The following is a 21,975-nucleotide window of genomic DNA, read 5'->3' as shown; positions in this document are numbered from 1 at the left end:
TTTTCTGCCGCCGATTCTGTGCACAGCAAAAACAATTATAGCGGCAGTTCCGCCGTTTCATCCGGTGCTGCTCCGTGCTTTCCTGTGCCATCGGGGACCCCGGAGAAAGAATCGGCTGGTGCCGGATGATGACCATAGAGATTTCCGGTGACCAGATGGTCACCAGTCATCTCTATGACCGTCGGAGGCCCGGGCGCGACGTTATGATGTCTCGATCTCATGCTTTCCAGCCTGGAGGAGAGATGTGGGGTCTTATTGACCCCACATCTCCTCCATAAAGAGGACCTGTCATGATAGATTCCTATTACAAGGGATGTTAACATTCCTTGTAATAGGAATAAAAGTGATCAAAAAAAAGAAAATGTAAAAAAAAAGTGTAAATATAAAAAGAAAAATTAAGTGAAATAAATGTTTTTATTAAAAAAAATTAATTTAAAAGTCCCTGTTTCCGGTAGCTCACGCTCAGAAGCTAGCACACACGCAAGTCCCACTCACATATGTAAACGCCGTTCAAACCATACATGTGAGGTATCGCCGTGTGCGTTAGAGCACAAGCAACATTTCTAGTACTAGGCCTCCTCTCTAAATGGTAACCTGTAAAAAAAATTAAAGCATCGCCTATGGAGATTTTTAAGTATCGAAGTTTGGCGCCATTCCATGAGTGTTAGCAATTTTAAAGCGTGACATGTTGGGTATCTATTTACTCGCCGTAACATCATCTTTTACATTATACAAAAAAAAAATTGTGCTAACTTTACTGTTTTGTTATTATTTAATTAATGAAATCGTTTAAAAAAAAAAAAGGCTTTTGAAAAATGATTGCGCAAATACCGTGCGAGATAAAAAGTTGCAATGACCGTCATTTTATTCCCTAGGGTGTCTGCTAAAAAAAAAATATATAATGTTTGGGCGTTCTGAATAACTTACTTGCAAAAAAAAATTATGATTTTTACATGTAGAAGAGGAGTGCCAGAAGAGGCCCGATATGGAAGTGGTTAATCATTAACTGGATCTATAGGGAGGATTTGTAAAGAGCAGACAACAAGAATGAACTCCACTGACTCAACAAGAATGAACTCCACTGACTCAACAAGAATGAACTCCACTGACTCAACAAGAATGAACTCCACTGACTGCAGTCAGGATCATTCACACCAAGTCACCAGTAAAGATATACAAGGGAAGTACTGAACGTTCAGAGGTGCCTCTTCTAATAAAGAGCAGGTAAGGATCATGGCGTTCTCTTCTTGAGCCGATCATTCTGTATCTTCTACCCAGTGTATTGAGTTCCTGAAAAGCGTGACTATTTATTATGTATACTTCCAATCATGTGCATGTTTTCCATAGGATCTCTTGAAGGAGAATTGTAGTCTTTGTAATGCTTTTATCTTTTTATGTACAGAATGAATGGAAGAGATCAGCTGTGTATAACTTTATTATTGTATGAAAATGTCTTAACCACTTAAGACCCAGACCATTATGCAACTAAAGGACCTTGCCCCTTTTTGCAATTCGGCACTGTGTCGCTTTAGCTGACAATTGCGCGGTCATGCGACGTGGCTCCCAAACAAAATTGGCGACCTTTTTTTCCCACAAATAGAGCTTTCTTTTGGTGGTATTTGATCACCTCTGCGGTTTTTATTTTTTGTGCTATAAACAAAAATAGAGCTACATTTTTGAAAAAAATTCTATATTTTTTACTTTTTGCTATAATAAATATCCCCAAAAAAAGATATAAAAAAATAGGGCTGGGGAAATTAAAGATTAATTCCTCGATTAATCTTAAATTTTTTTGATCGATCAAAATTCTTGACGTCACCGGACAACCTGGACAGTGAGACTTACCCTGCTGGATGTGAGCAAACTGCACCCATTGGATTGAGGTACCTTTTTGATAGATGAGAATCAAAAAGTAGTTAAAATCAATATCAAAGAAAAAACGGTATATAATTGTAGCGCTGCCCCCGAAGGAGCCGCTGATTGTTTTGGTATCAGCGTATTAAGTTACCCTGCAGTGTGTCTAGGGGTGATAGCAGTGAGCCAAAACAGTGAGCGAATGTCCAGACAGTGAGGGTTTTCCAATGCTTTATTTCCAGGCCAACACGGCCAACATCAACAATAAGTGGGAAGAGCAGGTTGATGAAGAAAAAAAAGGGAGAACCTTGCAGTATCAGGCCTGGATATTAATCAAGCCGTCCTTGCTCAATAGAGTACCAAATTATAACACGTCGCCACTCTTAGCTGGAGTGGGTAAAGTGCCCCCGGACAGACCCCTCTCTCAAGCCTGGCAGCCGAAGTGTCACTTAGGATTTTCTGGGAGGAACAGATCTCTCACAGACCCGGCTCTAGGGCCTCTGCCACAGGCCAATTACTTTAAATGAGCCAAGTGCTTGAATGGAGCGAATCCTCCCAGTAGATTTCTGCATAGGTCACCAGATGACAGTAAAGCGTACCTGTCAGCATTCCGGTCACCAGATCCCCGATTTTTTTGTTCAAGCCCTGCCGGACAACCTGCCTCCCGGTTCTCCTTGAGCCGACCCCCCAATTGAATGGCACCCAGCCTGGGATCCTCTCAATAGAACCGGGAACCCAGCAAGTCACTGGGGTCCCCTTCTACCTCCGGATGAGGGTTTGTGTAGCCTGCAATTCTGGCCTGGTGGGCCACGCTGGCGGGGTCCATGGATGCGCGCACCCTGAAGGTGGATGCCGCACCTGGAACTGGGACCCCGCGAAACTTGTCTAGCACATGACACCTGTCACAGATATACCCCTCCCCAGGAGCAACAAGGGGCACGGGGATAGTGAGTGCAGTAACAGACACAAAACTTGACTCACCGACTCCCCAGGTCAGGTGCGGGACATCCACGGGCGGCTGTTTGGACACATTCGGTGCGCTCTGGTCGGAGCGTTTCTTCGTGCCCTGAGTATAGTCAGAGGTACTGGGTCCCTTGGAGCCTTGCAACTCCAGGAGACGGTCACAGTCATCAATCATGGAATCATCTGGTAATAGATTAAAGTCCATCAGACGCCACTCCTCTGCTGACAGGAGACCACAGGGTTTGGCCGTTGCGGGGTCCCCAGGCCAGTCTGAGGGACACTGGGCAAGTAGGCCTCATCCGCAGCTGCGGGAGGCTGGACCCTTCTCCGGTAGGGGCACGCCGCACGGAGACCGCTGCGGAAGTTGCAGTTGTCTCCGAAATGGTCAATGCTTGTCACGTCCGATGAGCTTGTCACGCTGGATAGGACACTTTCTAAGTTCGGGTTTTCCCCAAGGCTTACCTCCAATGAGGAAGGTGGCGAGGTAGCCGAAGGTAGGGTCAGGGTGGACGACACTGAAATCACTTCGGGGTCCCGGACTTCTGGTTCCACGATCATCACCGACGGGGAGGGTTTCCGACTATACTGCTTCCTCCTCCACGGTAAGGGTGGCGGTGATAAAATTCACCCGATACTCCTTCGGAGCCTGCGTGGGTGAAACGGCCACAAACAGGTAGGCCCGGCATCGCTGGCATCGAGCAAAGGGCTGTATCTTCACAGACAGATCCCCGCAACGAGGACAGGTCAGGCCCAACATCTGCGTCCCCCCCACTAGACAGGAGGACGAACCGTCCCTGGGTAGACAGGCGGACGCCTATATCAGTCACCGGCACCCCAGACGGTGCAAATGCGCTAAAGACCCCCGATGAAGTGGTTGGGGGCCTCAATCTCTGGGCGGCAACGCCCGGTTGTCGGAAGGCGGACATCACCACGCGGCTCTGCTTCTCTCTGACAGATAGGCGCTGCTTTGCTGCTTGGCGCGAATTCCCACTGCACGTTTTACGCAGGGGAGGGTGGCTCCTCCCACTTGGAAGAACTTGTGCAGGCACGTTGTAGGCGCATGCTAGGCCGCACGTACGCCCAAGCTTAGTGATGCGAGAGGTTAACTCTCTCGTTGCCGGACAGTTCAAACACAGTCCCAAACACTCTTCGCTCTTTGGTAAATGACCACTCACTTTCTGGTTGCCATTGGTAACAGCCGAATCCCGGACGAGCCCCCACGTGTAGCGCTACCCCTGAAGGAGCCGCTAATTGTTTTGGGATCGGCGTATTAAGTTACCCTGCAGTGTGTCTAGGGGTGATAGCAGTGAGCCAAAACAGTGAGCGAATGTCCAGACAGTGAATAAAGGGTTTTCCAATGCTTTATTTCCAGGCCTACACGGCCAACATCAACAATAAGTGGTAAGAATAGGTTGATGAAGAAAAAAGGGAGAACCTTGCAGTATCAGGCCTGGATATTAATCGAGCAGTCCTTGCTCAATAGGTTACCAAATTATAACACGTCGCCACTCTTAGCTGGAGTGGGTGAAGTGCCCCCGGACAGACCCCTCTCACAAGCCTGGCAGCCGAAGTGTCACTTAGGATTTTCTGGGAGGAACAGATCTCTCACAGACCTGGCTCTAGGGCCTCTGCCACAGGCCAATTACTTTAAATGAGCTAAGTGGTTGAATGGAGCGAATCCTCCCAGTAGATTTCTGCATAGGTCACCAGATGACAGTAAAGCGTACCTGTCAGCATTCCGGTCACCAGATCCCCGATTTTTTTCGTTCAAGCCCTGCCGGACAACCTGCCTCCCGGTTCTCCTTGAGCCGACCCCCCAATCGAATGGCACCCAGCCTGGGATCCTCTCAATAGAACCGGGAACCCAGTAAGTCACTGGGGTCCTCTTTTACCTCCAGATGAGGGTTTGTGTAGCCTGCAATTCTGGCCTGGTGGGCCGCGCTGGCGGGGTCCATGGATGCGCGCACCCTGAAGGTGGATGCCGCACCTGGAACTGGGACTCCGCAAAACTTGACATGACACCTGTCACAGATATACCCCTCCCCAGCATGCCTTGCAAGGGAGAAACTTCTCTAATTGGCTGCTGGGGAAAGTTGCTCTGCCAGAACCCCTCTGGTGCCAACTGCTGGCCAGGGATGGTATTGCATCCCTGGAGCACAGACTGACCCAGTGGACGTTTCTGGAGTCGAAGAAGTCCCAATTTAGCAAATTGTGAATGGGAGCAAAATAACTCTCCCATTCCCCACTAACTTTAGTGTAGTGCCCATACTACATAATGTTTGGGGGTTCTGAGTAATTTTCTAGCAAAAAAATGATGCTTTTAACATGTAGAAGAGGAGTGCCAGAATAGACCCATATAGAAGTGGTTAATCATTAACAGTATCTATAGTAAAGAGCAGACAACAACAATGAACTCCACTGACTCAACAAGAATGAACTCCACTGACTGCAGTCAGGATCATTCACACCAAGTCACCAGTAGAGATACAGGGAAAGTACTAAACGTTCAGAGGTGCCTCTACTACTAAAGAGCAGGTAAGGATCATGGCGTTCTCTTCTGGAGCCGATCATTCTGTATCTTCTACCCAGTGTATTGAGTTCCTGAAAAGCGTGACCATTTATTATGTATACTTCCAAACATGTGCATGTTTCTTAAAGGAGAATTGTAGTCTTTGTAATGCTTTTATCTTTTTATGTACAGAATGAATGGAAGAGATCAGCTGTGCATAACCTTATTATTGTATGAAAATGTTTCTTTTTATCTGTACAGCTTATCAGGGCCATCTTTAATGTTTATTGGTAGACATGTGCACAACAAAAATGTTCGTATTTTTTTGTTCCGTTTCGTCTCGTTCCGTAGATTCGTAAAGATTCGTAATTTCGTAAGACTCAAGTTTTCCTATTCGGACCCGTTCGTATTTTCGGAACAGTTTTATTTTCGTTTATACTGAATGATTCGTAATTCTGTCTAATTTATTTTCGTTGAAATTCGTAATTTTGTTAGATAATAATTTTTGTTTAATGGATTCGTAATTTTGTACTTTCGTAAATACATAGCAACACGCGGCTAATCCATATTAAGATATACTTTCTCTTAAGCCCCGTACACATGGTCGGACTTTTTGCCAACAAAATTAGCGTTTTCCAAAAAATCCAACCGTGTGTACGCTCCATCGGACAAACTTTTTCGGTTTCAAAAGTCCGGCCAACTCCCTTCAGACAAAAACCCACGGAAACGTTTTTTTGAAGTCCGATTGTATGTACGAGGCTTTACACTGTACAATGTGACTCGGCACAAAAGAGATAAGCTGATTGGCTAAGATATTAAGTAATCACTCACTAACTACACTGCCCAGTGCCCATTCAAAAGAACGATACAAGTACACAAATTTAGGAACAGACAAAGAAACGGATTTACAAAACACACAAATGAAAATACGAACAGACAAAGGGGCAGATCTGCACCCGCGCAGCGTATCAGAGATACGCTACGCCGCCGTACCTTACCTGGCTTTAAATCGAACCCTTAAAGATTTTGCGCCGTAAGTTACGGCGGCGTAGTCTATCTCTGGCGGCGGAATTCAAATCGGCGATCAGGGGGCGTGTTTCATTTAAATGAAGCGCGTCCCCGCGCCGAATAAACTGTGCATGCGCCGTCCCGAAATTTCCCTCCGTGCATTGCGCTAAATGACGTCGCTAGGACGTCATTTTTTTTAACATAGACGTGAATTACGTCCATCCCGATTCACGGACGACTTACGCAAAAAAAAAAAAAAAATTCAAATTAAACGCGGGAACAACGGCCATACTTAACATGGCAAATCTAACTATACGCCGCAAAACACCAGCTTTAACTATACGCCGGAAAAAGCCGACTAGAGACGACGTAAAAGAATGCGACGGCCGCGCGTACGTTCGTGGATCATCGGAAATAGCTAATTTGCATACCCGACGCGGAAAACGACGCAAACTCCACCCAGCGGACGCCAAAGTATTGCATCTACGATCCAAAGGCGTACGAAGCCGCACGCCTGTCGGATCTAACCCAGATGCCGTCGTATCTTGGTTTGAGGATTCAAACTAAAGATACGACGCGGGTAATTTGAAAGTACACCGGCGTATCAGTAGATACGCCGGCGTACTCGCTCTGTGAATCTGCCCCAAAGGATTTTAAATACGGAATACAAATAGTTCGTTATAGATGTCATTTTCGTTCTTTTGCTTTTTCGGTGTTTCGTATTTTAGTAAGATTGTCCAATCGTACGTTCGTATTTTCGCTCCCCGCTGAGCCGACGGAGTGGACAAAAGAAACTGACAGGACGTGTGAAAGAGCCCTAACTGACACGTTGTGGGAACCACTAATGCAGTGATCACTGCTAAAAATATGCAGTCACTGTACTAATGGCACTGGCTGGGAAGGGGTTAAACATCTAGGGCGATAAAAGGGTTAACATTGTACCTAGCCAGTGTTTATGTGCACAGTGTGCCACTTTTACAAAGACCCCTTTCACACTGGGGCATTTTTCAGGCGCTTTGGTATTAAAAAAAAGGGCCTGTAAAGCGCCTGAAAGAAGCCGCACCTGCAATCCCAATGTGAATGCCCGAGTGCTTTCAGAGCCCTTTCACACTGCCAGCGCCCGAAAAACGCTGGTAAAACCCCGCTAAGACCCCTTACACACTGGGGCGTTTTTCAGGCGTTTTGGCGTTAAAAAAAGTGCCTCAATAGGAAGGGACGCTTTAGGAGCGGTATATTCAGCGCTCCTAAAGCGCTGCAAAGCTGCTTGCAGGACTTTTTTTTAAGGCCCTGCCAGCGTAGCGCCTCAGTGTGAAAGCACTCAGGGCTTTCACATTGGGATTACAAATGCAGCTTCTTTCAGGCGCTTTACAGGAGCTTTTTTTAACGCTAAGACCCCTTTCACACTGGGGTGTTTTTCAGGCGCTTTAGTGTGAAAGCACTTGGGCTTTCACATTCTGTTCTTTCAGGCACTTTTTTTTTTTTTTACGCTAAAGCACCTGAAAAACGCCCCAGTGCGAAAGGGGGCTAAGGGAAGTGATTGGTTTTATTCCCTGCTGATAGTGTTTACTTTAGGTTGTGTGTGTGACACGGGCCCCCCTGGGGAACTTGGATTTACCTTATCTGCATCTCCATGACCCTGTAAACATTCCAACCCATCCTTGCAGCACCCTTCAGTAGTAAGACAACACTCATTATGTTTATATTCTATTGACTTTTACTGGAGTACTTGATAAGATATTGTTGTACAAAGGAGGCAATGGTTCAACCGAGTTTGGGATAACGGCACAAACTCAGCAGAATGACTCCTCAAGAAATGCCAGTTAAGGCAGGCAACAGAATACTATATACACGTATGTACAATAGAGTAATACAGGACATAACCTGAAAGAATAAGCAGCATCAATTCTGACAATACTTCTAGAAAGAGAAACCCAGGCCGGTATGTTTTAACCTTTGATCCTAATGAGAGATGAAGCTAAACAAGGATGGTATGAGGGCCCTTTAAATATCAATGACAGAATGTCCCCGTTGCAGATCTGATGGTCTTCGCCGGCTGTTGGAGCTCATTAATTATATCCAATAAGGTGTAGTAACAGAGTGGTAAATATATCTTGTGATGACTGTAGCTAAAGAGCCTATACAGTGTTCAAATAAAGGTGCAGTAAAGTGTTCCCAAGGTAAAGCTGTCTGTGCACAGTGTCCTAGTGAAACAACAAAGGAAAGGTTTGCAAAGATGGGCAGTGGGCCTCTCACCAACGACCGGGCCAATTCAATGCCTTCCAACTAGCGACTCCCGAATAGATTTCCTGGCTGCGGACCCACTTGTGATGATCACTCTTTGCGGAGCATGAAGCGTGGGTTGCTGCACTGTCGAGGTGGTGCTGGTTAGATGCCCGATGAATCGCAGGCAGTGCTGGACCCCTTCTCAGTCAGGTAGGAATGCTGTAGGCCACGACCTCACTCTCCCTGCATGGGGAGATCCTTCACCCGCAAGGCCCAGGAGGAAGAAGAGTGTGTGAGGCCAGTCTTTGGTTTCTTTTATAGCTCTTCCCCAGCAATTTCTTGGTGGTAGCAAAGATTCCTGGGATATGAAGTCCGAAAGCGTAGTCATGCAGGGGAACAGCCGTCTGATGGCACTACCAATCCCACACTCCCTTTAGTTGGGCTCACAAATATGTCAGTCTGGTAACGCTATGCACTAGAGGGATAATATGATCTACAGATAGGGCAGGGGATAGCTATTCGTTGCCATTGTAGTCCACATTGCTACATGTGAATTGGATGCAGTTTTCCTGTGTCCAATTCGCATGACATGTGAGTGTGACTGGCTCTCGGTGGAGCCGGTTCACCCAGGTCTGGGGCAGCCGCGGATCGCATTCCAAAAGGGTCCTGTGCGAATTCAGGCAAAAACCTGATTCGCAACTGAACCAGTGAATAGGAACGCACTGGACCCCATGCTGGGAACAGCGGCAGCAAATATATGTGAACCCGGCCTTAATCACAAATGAAATCTAATCTTCGATACTGTGTGAGTGTCCAACCTAAAGAAGCGATAAGATAAGAGCTGATAATAAGATGTAGCGCTACCCCCGGAGGAGTCGCTGGTTAGATTTGGGACGGCATAATTAAGTTACCTCTGTGATGTGTCTAGGGGTGATGATGGTGGTGAGAGCAGTGACGAAATGTCCAGACAGTTGGTTGACGCTTTCAATGCTTTATTTCTAGTCCAACATGACCAACAATCCAACTGAGGTAGATAGAAATAGGTTGGTGAAAAGAGACCATGCAGATTCAGCTTACGGATAAACGGAAGCAGTCCTGCCTCCAATGATCACACTTGTCTCGTCGCCACTCCAGCCGGAGTGGGTAAAGTGCCCCTGGACAGACCCCTCTCACAGGCCTGGCAGCCAGAGCGTCACTTAGAACTTTTGGGGAGGAACAGGTCTCTGCCACAGACCCGGCTCTATTTGGAATTTAGGATTTGTAAAGATACCTCTGCCACAGGCCTAGTACATCAAGAACATGAACAGCAGAGCGAATCCTCCCCGTTGATAATTGGCCTGAATCTCCCTCTGATAGACTTCTAGTCCTTGAGTCACCGACTGACAGTTTGCAGCATACAACCTGTCAGCGTCCGGCCACTCGGATCCCCGATGGTTCGTCTAAGCCCTGTTGGATCACCTGCCTCCGGGTTCACCTCAGACCGACTCCCCATCGAACAGCACAACTCGCTTGGGATCTTCTTGATGAGGGATGGGGAACCCAGTAAGTCACTGGGGTCCCTTTGCAACATCAGTTGCTCCAGGCCATGAGGGCCCAGAGTCAGGAACTCCGCGTAGCACGTGCGCCCCGGCCTGGTAGGCCATATCGCCGGGGCCCGTGATGTGCGCACACCCTAAAGGTGGGTGCCGCACCTGGAACCAGGAACCCGCGAAGAACCCCAAGCAATGGCCTCCGCCACAGAAATACCCCTCCCCAGCATGCCCCGCGAGGGAAAACTCCTCTAATTGGCTGCTGGGGAGAAGCGGCTCCGCCTGGACCCCTCTGGCGCCACCTGCCATCCAGAGATGGAACCACATCTCTGGAGCACAGAATGACCCACAGGACAGTTCAGGGCTGGCGACAGCCGAATTTAAATAAATCAAACATGGATGAGAGCAAAAAAGGCTCTCATCCCACTAAATTTAAGATGGCACCTGTACTGATAAGTACACAGGCGCTACAAAGATAAGAGCTGATTAGAAGATAAGAGCTGATGATAAGATAAGAACTGATGATAAGATAAGAACTGATGATAAGATAAGAACTGATAAGATGTGCTGATAAGATAAATTGGTAGCTATTTTTTTTAAAGTCAAGATTTTGTTTTTTTGGAGCGGTTTTCAGAAAATCGAGTCATTAAAGCGGGATTCCACCAATATTTTTTTTTGTAAACGTCAGCAGCTACAAACACTGTAGCTGCTGACTTTTAATAAGGACACTTACCTGTCTTAGGCGCCTGCGATGATGCGCACCCCCCCCCCCCATGCTGATCCGGATCATTGCAGGTCCCAGCGCCAGCATCCTTAGTAAGGGAAACAGGCAGCGAAGCTTGGGGCTTCACTGCCCATTTCCTATTGCGCATGCGCGAGGCTCGCGCCACTTTGTGAATGGGTGGCTGCTCTCTGGGAAACACACAGTTCCCATTCACCAGAAGGAGGATGCGGAGGAAGACCCACCGTGGATAAAGGAAGAGGCAGATTAGGAACATTCGCATAGCAACAAGTATTTTGGGTTATGCCCTGTACACACGATCGGTTCGTCTGATGAAAACGGTCCGTTTTCATCGGACGAACCGATCGTGTGTGGGCGCCATCGTTTTTTTCCCCATCGGTGGAAAAAAAATAGAACCTGTTTTAAAATGATCTGATGGTTAAAAAAACTATAGAAAAAAACTATCGTCTGTGGGGAAATCCATCGGTCAAAAATCCATGCATGCTCAGAATTAAGTCGACGCATGTTCGGAAGCATTGAACTTCATTTTTCTCAGCACGTCGTTGTGTTTTACGTCACCGCGTTGGACACGATCGGATTTTTAACTGATGGTGTGTAGGCACGACTGAGGAAAGTCAGCTTCATCGGACATCTGATGAAAAAATCCATCGGTCCGTTTTCATCTGATGAACCGATCGTGTGTACAGGGCATAAGTAAAACATTTTTATTTTTTTGCTTCATTTTCCTGTAATTTTTTTATTTTTTTTTTATCAGGGTGAAACTCCACTTTAACATCAGGCGCCAAAAAGAAAAAAATTAACAGTAAAATGCTAACATTAGCCAGGAAATAATAAAGGATTGGAAATAATAAATGATGTGGCGCTTTGCTAGCTAGAATATGAAATTCTAAATAAAATTGTGTCTAAATGGCGATTAGTTTGTCTACAAAAGATGGTAATGTGTGTATCTGCCGCATTCCAATATGCATAGTAAACTCAATTCATATATGTATAAAGTGCATCTGATTATAAAAAGTGCTCTCAGTGTTTGGTATTATAAATATAAATATAAAGTGCATCTAAAAAAAAAAAAATTATACACACGATAAAGTGCATCTAAAACACTTTCAGTACTTTCAGTGTTGTGATGCCAATAAACCCATCTATCCCGCAACTTCATGTGAACACAGCGATATTGTGTAAAAAAATAAATAAAAATAAATAAAATACAAAGAATAATTAACTGTCCAATTGATTGATACACTGTATCAATCTATATAGTCCCAAGGAAAAAAAATCTTCAATGCATGCAGATTCATTCAGATAGTGTTTTTTTTTTATTATTATTAAAGCATAGTTCCGCCTAAAAAAATATATATATATATATAACAAAAGTCAGCAGCTACAAATACTGCAGCTGCTGACTTTTAATAAATGGACACTTACCTGTCCAGGGTGCCCGCGATGTCGGCAGTCTAGGCCGATCAATCGCTCGTCTCTCGGCTGCCCCCGACACCATCCTCGGTGAGGGAATCAGGAAATAAAAGCAATGCTGCGCGTCCTAACTGGTCCCCGCTCTCTTCTGGGACCTGTGTGTTTCCCAGAAGATAGCGAGGTGGGGGACGGGAAGGGGTGGGAGACTATGCCTGGAAGTGGGTGAAAATACCTGTATTAGACAGGTATCTGCAGCCCCCCTCCCCCTGAAAGGTGTCAAATGTGACACGGGGGGGGGGGGGGGGGGAGGTTTGAGGGTTCTGAAAAGCGGAGGTTCCATTTTTGTGCAGACCTCCGCCTTAATGTGTCACCCACTAGATCCGAAACTAAAGATATCCACCACATGTTGAAATCTGTTGTGAGGGTGGCAGCTCACCTCAGGGCTTGATCTACAGTGCCTTGAAAAAGTATTCATACCCCTTTGAAATTTTGTTATGTTACAACCAAAAACGTAAATGTATTTTATGTGAGAGACCAACAAAGTGTCACATAATTGTGAAGTGGAAGGAAAATGATAAATGGTTTTGTTTTTTTACAAATAAATACCGTATTTATCGGGGTATTGCGCGCTCCGGCGTATAGCGCGCACCCCTAATTTTGACCCGTTTTTCCTGTAAAAAAACATTTCATTACATTTTACTACTTACAGTTTTGGTGTCTTGCCCGGCGTCCATCGGCGCCCTCGTCCGGTCCGGCGTCCGTCTGCGGCCTCGGTGGTGTCCTCCCGGCTTCTCCCGCGCTGTCTTCATGTCGAATCCCCGCTTCCCACGCTCAGTTTGAAGCCTCCGCCGACTTATACCGAGCGCAGTACACTCGGGTATATTCGGCCAGGCTCTGCTTCTCACGCATAAACGTCACAGAGCATGACTACGAGTGAAGCCGAGCCTGGCCGAATGTACCCGAGTGTACTGCGCTCGGTATATGTCGGCGCAGGCATTCAAACACGGCGTGGGAAGCGGGTATCGGCGTATATCGCGTACCCACGATTTTGCCCTGAAAATGAAAAAAGTGCGCGATATACGCCGATAAATACGGTATGTGAAAAGTGTGGCGTGCATTTGTATTCAGCCCCCTTTACTATGATGCCCCCAACTAGAATCTAGTGGAATCAATTGCCTTCAGAAGTCGCCAAATTAGTAAATGGAGTCCACCTGTGTGTACTTTAATCTCGGTATAACTACAGCTGTTCTGTGAAGCCCCCAGAGTTTTTTTAGAGAACCTTAGTAAAAGAAAAACACAGCATCATGAAGGCCAAGGAACACACTAGACAGGTCGGGTATAAAGTTGTGGAGAAGTTTAAATCAGGGGTAGGTTCTAGAAAAAATATCCCAAGCTTTGAACATCTCACCGAGCGTCTGTTCAATCCATCATCCGAAAATGGAAAGAGTATGGCACAACTGCAAACCTACCAAGACATGGCCGTCCACCTAAACTGACCGGGCTGGGCAAGGAGAGCATTCATCAGAGCAGGACCGTCTTTAATATTGATTGGACAAATTCTTGGGGGGCCCCCCCATGCAATACTGCTCACTGATTGGTTGCTTGAGGTTACAGCACATCTCCTCACTGCAGAGGGGCATGATATACATATCAATGCCGCCTTTATTTACATATCAATGCCGTCAGCCGCCGCTTTTTACATATTATTGCCCCCGATATTGGCATATGAATAATGTTTAGTTACATGTAAACACAGGGTCTGCAGGTGAGTCATCTGTACACAACAATAGGGCAGCATTAATAGCAGCACTTCACACTGAGATACCAGGACACAGCACAGGACTAAAACTTAAAGGGACAAGGGAATTTAAACTAGGATAGTTGGCAAGTAAAGGGCAGCTACTTTGGGCCCTACAACACTGACAGGGCCCAGGACAGTTTCCCCTTTTGCCCTGCCTTAAAGCCGGCCCTGCATCAGAGAAGAACCCAAGAGGTGAGCCATGGTAACTCTGGAGGAGCTGCAGAGATCCACAGCTCAGATGGGAGAATCTGTCCACAGGACAACTATTAGTTGTTCTCTCCACAAATCTGCCCTTTATAGAAGAGTGACAAGAAGAAAGTCATCGTTGAAAGAAAGCCATAAGAGTCCTGTTTGCAATTTGTCCCCCAGATGGTTTCTCACACAGCAAACATGTGGAAGAAGTTGCTCTGGTCAGATGAGACCAAAAGTTTACTTTTTGGCCTAAACGGAAAACCCTATGTGTGGTGGAAAACTAACACTGCACATCACCCTGAACACAAAATCCCCACTGTGAAACATGGTGGTGGCAGCATCATGTTGTAGGGATGCTTTTCTTCAGCAGGGACAGGGAAGCTGGTTAGAGTTGATGGGAAGATGGATGGAGCCAAATACAGGGCAATCTTAGAAGAAAACCTGTTAGATTCTGCAAAAGGCTTGAGACTGGGGCGGAGGTTCACCTTCCAGCAGGACAACGACCCTAAACATACAGCCAGAGCTACAATGGAATGGTTTAGATCAGTGGTTCTCAACCCCTCTAGTGCCGTGACCCCTTGATAAAATTTCCCAAGTTGTGGGGACCCCCAAGTAAAATTATTTTCGTAGCGTGGGTTGTCAGCACCCAAGGCAAGTCAAGTATTTTGCGCCCCTAGCCCACGGACATTTAGCGCTCCCTGAGTCCCTTCCACTCGTAAAGTATTAAAACTCCTTATGGTACATTTTAGGATGTTTGTTCTCCTTTCTTTCCCTTTTATCTCTCTATCCTAATTTCTAGTTTTTTCCCCCCCATCCCTCTCTCTAGCCATCTTTCTTGTTCTTTCTCTCCCTATTTCTTTGTTACTTCCTCTCTTTTCCTTTCCTTTCCACATATTCTTTATTTTTATTCCTTCCCTTGCTCCTTGGTGTGGGGGGAATGGGATGAGTGGCAATGCTGGGGGGAGTTCTGATCAGCCAACATGGGTGCTCTTGATAATGGTAATCTGCTGATCTGAGAACTGTAGTGGGGACTTTTAATGGCAACTATAATCCCAGGTAGTGTTACTCGCTGTGTCTCTGACTTTGTGGTGTCTCGTAGCAGTGACACCTCTACCGAAATCAGGAGATAGGGTCTCCTCCAGCCCCTCCCACTTCATATTCCTCACCAGTCACCTGACCTCTAGTCTCTGCCCCCAGCCATGTCGTGAACTGAATGGGTGGCTGCAAAGAAGCTGAGTGGGCAGCCACGGGCTCCAGGGACAGCCCTGCTGGGTGGCCACTAAAAGGCTGGGAGAAAGGTGCAGGCTTCAGGAACAGCCCAGGATTTGGTGACCCCTTGAAAATCATCATTTGACCCCCGAGGGGGTCCCGACCCCCAGGTTGAGAACCACTGGTTTAGATCAAAGCATATTCATGTGTTAGAATGGCCCAGTCAAAGTCCAGACCTAAATCACATTGAGAATCTGTGGCAAGACTTGAAAATTGCTGTTCACAGACGCTCTCCATCCAATCTGACAGCGCTTCAGATATTTTACAAAGAAGAATGTCTCAGGGGGGCGCCATACAAATGCACACCACACTTTTCACATATTTATTTATAAAAAAAATTGAAAACCATTTATCACTTGGGGGCTTAACTGATAATTTCTTTTGTATAATTCTCCTTTAAGGGGGGCGTGGCATGGGGTGTGTCCTATGCCCAACGACTTTTGCTAATAGGTGTCCCTCGTTCCCATCTCAAAAACTTGGGAGGTATGCGGGAAGAGCCAAAAGGATAATGTTAAGTAATGAATTTGAACTGAGTCGGTCATATCTCCGTTATTCAATGGGAAGGGGCTGTACAGGAATATTGGCCGCTGTCATACACTATTACTATTTGTCTCTTCCAGGAAGATGGAATTCTCCGCAATCCTCGCTCTGTTGGTCACTCTCCTCATCACCCTCCACTTTATCATATCATGGTGGAGACAGCACAGACGGTACAAGTCACTGCCCCCCGGACCCACCCCGCTGCCCTTCCTGGGAACCCCGAAGTATATGGATTTCCGAAATTCCGATATCAATTTCACAAAGGTAAGTGACCTTTTGTAATCTAACCAACCTCTGAGAAACAAGTGGTTGTGAAAATACACCCACCAGTCACTTTATTAGGTACACCTGTTCAATTGCTTGGTATGACAAATATATTCAAGAATCATTTACATTATTCACATAAATTATACAAAATTCCGAGACTTGATACTTATAAATTACTTTATCATTAAAACACATTACCCTTCAATATTCATATCCTTCAACATTCATCTACTCCCATTGCCTCCATTCTCCCCATATATTCATCACACAAAAAAAAAAAAAAAAAGTAAATAATAAATCACCCCTCCCCCCCTCTTCCCCCTTGTTTCTCCATCTTCCAGCCATATTGCCTCCCCCCCTAAATGTTTTCTCATATATATATATATATATATATATATATAGTAAGATTGGGGGATCATACTCCAACGGTAGATGCGTTTTTCAGTGAGACGCCAATCCGGAGCTGATTTTTAAGGGCCTGGTAGCCCACTTTTATTTAAAAGAAAAGTTCAAAGTTCACAAGAAACAAAAGCAGCCCTTGCAGGGGGTTTCATCATTTCTGTATCTTGCAAAGAAAATCAACAGTCGCACACAGCGACTTATCTGCACACAGCATTTGATTTGCACACAGCGACTTGTCCTCTTGACACACACGGCTTATAATTCGCACACAGCGTCTAGCTTACATCTTTCTGCTCCAACAGTCATCACCTCTGCCTCCTGCAGAGATGCATCCACTCTGTCTTCTCTCACAGAGCTTTTGGGAGTCACCTGACTCCTTAGCACAGACCTCCTGTCTGTGGGGTGTGGCCCTGAATGCTGTTTAGATCAGCCTTTAAAAGCCCAAACCACAGCTGGCCAATTAACTTGTGTTTGTCTCTCCCAAAATATGGCAAAAACCCGCCATCATTCAGGTAAGACAGACCCAAACCACCGCATACCCTCCCCCTCTGTTTCGAACCGGAGGGAGGAACACACAGACCCATCATCACAAATGGGTCACCTCTGGGCCAACCATTGGCTACACAGGCCCATTTTTTCCGGGTCTGTTTCCACCAACACTTCGCCATGGCGCCTTTGTGCCAACTATGAGCAGCTGGAGTCCTAATCTGCCCAACCCTTCCTCTAAAGGGGCACTCTACCCAGCTCTTCTTCCGGGTGTGCTTCCACCAGCACTTCTTCCTAAACCATGGGCTCTTACAAATCCCTCTATCCCTTCTATCTTCTGGCCTCAGAATCCCTCTTTTCCCTCCCATGGACCTACACTCCTGGGACTGTTGGGGACCTACTTCTATGGGATCTGTCAGGAACTGACCACTCTCACTACCTGACTCAACATTGTCAATGGGACCTCTGGTCCCCCTTGTTTGTTAGGACAGAGTCTATGGAGGGACCACCTACAGGCAAGCAGTTACTCCCTATGGGACAGTCCCGCAGTTTCACATAGCCCCCTGTTGTCCAACACTCCAATAACAATTGTCCTACCAACGCACATTTTTCCACACCAATCTCTTTAACCACTTCTGTGTCCATTGGTACCTCAACCAATAGCTCAGAATTGTCTGACAGTGCTCTACAGTGCTTCTCATACACTTTGTTACAGATATCATTACCGTTATTTCCTATCAAAGTGTCTCCGGGTACCTCAAACTGTACCTCTCTGAGTGATGGACTGAAGTCCCACTACTGCCACGTCCATTCCGAGCCCTTCCTTTACATGAGGTCTAGAGGGTGAGACAGTACGCGCGTACCAACCACTGCTCAGCCGTACCTCGGACAGCACCAGTAGGAATACACTCCATCACATCAGCAGACGGAGAGACTTCCACTATGTCTATTACTTCTGATATCTCTAACAATTCCCCTGAGCGCCTTCCGCACCCAACCGCCGCTGGAAGCACTCTCGATGAGAACTGAGACAACTTTACACAAAATTAACCAACAGTAGAGCAACCAATTTTCATTAATATTGCTTAACAATGCCTGTACCACCTGTGTCCACCGATTGGTACTACGCAGTACCATGTCACCCTTCTGCTGTGGATACACGCAGGTGTACATTGGAAATATTGTCACCAATTCCAACAACATCTCAGTTATTTTTAAACATGTCACATCTAAACACAGAACTCTAGGAATTTTTCCTTTACTAACGATGTGGAGGGGCTCATTTGCTAAAGCGTGAGAGGCTGAGTCATTTAAAGAGACCTCTACCTCAGAGGCAACTGACAAAACTTGCGGCTTCCCTTGAGCACTGCAAATCGCATGTGCGACACTTATCCTCTCACTTTCAGCAACACTGAGCGATTCCAAATCGCTATCCATTACCATATCATTCTGAAGAGCAACATTCCTCATCTCTTTTGCTGAGGACAAAACTTCTGCCATGTATGCGCCCTTTTCAGATCCTTCCAACTGGAGAGGGTTAACTTCTGCAAAAGCCAATGCACCCATGTCTACCGGCCCTGCAGTCTCTCCATTTTGCATAGCAGAATTTGTGTCCACCGCAAACACATTTTTAAACACAGCAGGCTGCAATAACATAACTTGGCCACTGTGTGGCGCTTCATTAAACTCGTGAGGACTTTTTCTGTCAGCAGCGACAGACTGTAGTAACACATCACTACAAGCAAATTCAGACATTTCAGTTTTACCATTTTTCTCATCACAAAGGTCAAGTACCCTCTTATCCATCAGAGCGGCACGACTGTCATCCCAGGCAACCTCTGGCTCCAACACACAGAGCTCCCTGGAGGTTTCTAAGGACACCTCTGCAACCTTACCTACTGTTGCTAAGGGAAATCGCATAACCTGTTTAGCGATCACCCCTACCTCATTATTAGTGAACACATCACCATAAGTGCATGTATCATCAACAACATCATCATCATTTATAAACATAGCAGTTCTATAACCTTTATCAGATTGACTTTTATCAGAACGCACAGCATCCTGCATGCGACTCAGCACATTAGCCTTCCTCTCTAACGGAACTATTTTGCCCACTAGGGCGGCTTCACAGTTGTCCTGGGAAACACCTTGCCTTACCAATACAGGCTCCTTGGCGGTTTCCCTTGGCAACTCCGCAGCAGCTGTCTCTATCGCTAGGGAACATGACACACCAACTGTTTTGGTCACCCCTAACACATCTCTCTCAACATTCTGCTGGACTACCTTAAGTGCACCCATAGTCCATATGTCCATTTCAGACCTTGACCTTGCTGCAAGCAGGGCTTTACCCTGTGTCTCCCCACTGATCTGGGTAACACACTGCAGCAAGTCCATTTTTACAACTTCTGCCGATGTCCTCACCGGACACACTTCACTTGAAACAGAAACTGCAACAGTCTTACCATACTCTGAAGTCGGCAAATCGATCTTCACTTGAGGGCATCGTCTCAGTTGCATATTCACTGGTGAACTCCTCCTGGTGGCCACAGGACGAAATTACAGCAGGCATCTCCCACTGTTTAACACCCCCTGCAGACACAACAGAAGACTTATTGTTGCCAAGGGTGACTGCAAACACATCTGAAAAAGAAACTTGGCCCACCGAAAAAAGAGTTCTGCTCAGCAACTTCACTTTCAACGGCACCCCAGAATCTAGGGCAGGACAATATTTCATGCCCCAGCTGGCTACATTCCAGACATGGTGTTTGGCGACTTTCTCCTGCCAAGCTCTGCTGGCCCATGATGCGATGAAACTCTCCTCTAAGAAGGATTTCCTCTTTAAACTTGCGATAGTCATCCTGGTCACTGTCCATCAAATGGTAAACCGACCGGTACTCCACCGGCAACAAGGTTTGTAGCAATTTTGGCCACCGGTCTCTAGGCCATTTCCCCCTTACGGCGACTTTTTCAAATTTTCTCAAGAAGTCTCCAACCTCCTCTGCTGGTAGCATGGGTTGCATGTAATCAGAGGCACAAATCATAACACCTTGAACTGCATCTGACACATTTTCTCCGGTTGCTAACGGAAACGGTGCTCTCCTAGCTGCACGTTGCTGGCTCTCCGACACACGTAGACTCTCTCCATGAAGCGACGTTGCTTTAAACCTGCCAGGACTCTCTGTAGGCAATATTTTTGTCTTGCGGTCCACTGACCTGACACCATAAGCGTTGCTATGGGCGACTGCACCCATCTGCTCACTCTTTACATTCAGCGCAGGCTTCTCATACCTTTGTTTTGTTGAAGCCTGGGACAAAGGGCATTTGGACACTTCATGCCCCCACTCACTGCACTGCAAATAGCGCACTTGTTTCTTAATACTTTGCACATTAATAGCTGGCCGGCCTGCACCAGCGTTGCTAAGGGTAACAGCATGAACTTCCCCTTTATTTTGGTTCAGTGCGGCCAAGTGTCGCTTGCACCAATCCACTGCAGACTCAAACTTTGGTGGATTCTCTGCACTTGCAATCACCTGTGCACTCATTTCAACTGTGTTGCTAGGGACAACAGCATGAACTTTGACTTTGGCTTGGTTCAGCGCAGCCAAGTGCTTTTTGCATGATTCTGGGGCTTGTTCTGTCGGCAACAAACCCTCCAGCCACAAAGTCCTGTCTCTCATTTCAGCAAATATTGCTTTCTGGTTTGCGATTTGACCTTCCCATCGCTGCAAACAGGGCAATGATTTATAACACAGTTCCTTTTAAAACACAGGAAAAAATGTTGGTGTACTTTCTACAAGACTTGCCAACAGCACACTTTCACACGCAGACTTCACTCTCTGCGATTCCACTTGAATTATCCATTCACTGGGCCTTCCCAAATGGATATGTCTTCTCAGGCCATGTGCAACACAGTCCATTAATTGAACTCCTGTGTAATGCAGTTCTCCTGACTGCCACACACAGCTAACAGAAGTTCACAGCAGAAAAACTTTTAACTTCAAGTTCATATTGGCTGTTCATCATAGCATTGCTGCCAAAAACGCACGGTTGCTTTCTACTCACTGTTTGTTGGTATGCGTGGATCTGGAACTCTTCCAAACTGCCCGTAGCAATACCTCCACCAGATGTAAGATTGGGGAATCATACTCCAACGGTGGATGCGTTTTTCAGTGAGACGCCAATCCGGAGCTGAGTTTTAAGGGCCTGGTAGCCCACTTTTATTTAAAAGAAAAGTTCAAAGTTCACAAGAAACAAAAGCAGCCCTTGCAGGGGGTTTCATCATTTCTGTATCTTGCAAAGAAAATCAACAGTCGCACACAGCGACTTATCTGCACACAGCATTTGATTTGCACACAGCGACTTGTCCTCTTGACACACACGGCTTCTAATTCGCACACAGCGTCTAGCTTACATCTTTCTGCTCCAACAGTCATCACCTCGGCCTCCTGCAGAGATGCATCCACTCTGTCTTCTCTCACAGAGCTTTTGGGAGTCACCTGACTCCTTAGCACAGACCTCCTGTCTGTGGGGTGTGGCCCTGAATGCTGTTTAGATCAGCCTTTAAAAGCCCAAACCACAGCTGGCCAATTAACTTGTGTTTGTCTCTCCCAAAATATGGCAAAAACCCGCCATCATTCAGGTAAGACAGACCCAAACCACCACAATATATATATATATATATATATATATATGTGTGTTTCATTCCTTCCGAGAGCCGAAATTCATCCCATTTTTGCCATATTACTGGCATTTGACTATTTTATATATCCTTCTT

At 46.3% G+C, this 21,975-nt stretch overlaps 1 protein-coding gene across 2 annotated transcripts in view; it reads left to right on the top strand.

Annotated features, from left to right (window-relative positions):
- The first annotated feature begins 1,100 nt into the window (after nt 1–1,100).
- Nucleotides 1,101–21,975, top strand: part of LOC120941574 (cytochrome P450 2C29-like) — a 59,635-nt gene continuing 38,760 nt past the window's right edge. Inside the window, exons 1-2 of one of the 2 annotated variants that reach the window (XM_040355054.1) lie at nt 1,101–1,224; nt 16,124–16,307. In XM_040355054.1, the coding sequence (XP_040210988.1) occupies nt 16,128–16,307 (180 nt within the window). In that variant the 5' untranslated portion in view covers nt 1,101–1,224; nt 16,124–16,127. Of the gene's footprint in view, nt 1,225–5,224; nt 5,353–16,123; nt 16,308–21,975 lie in introns of those variants that run through there. The other variant, XM_040355055.1, reaches the window with a different exon arrangement.

The sequence above is a fragment of the Rana temporaria genome, chromosome 5 (genome assembly GCF_905171775.1).
Source record: "Rana temporaria chromosome 5, aRanTem1.1, whole genome shotgun sequence".
NCBI classification, from domain to species: Eukaryota; Metazoa; Chordata; class Amphibia; order Anura; family Ranidae; genus Rana; species Rana temporaria.
Note: the sequence above shows the minus strand (reverse complement) of the source record. Positions and strands in the feature narration are given on the sequence as shown.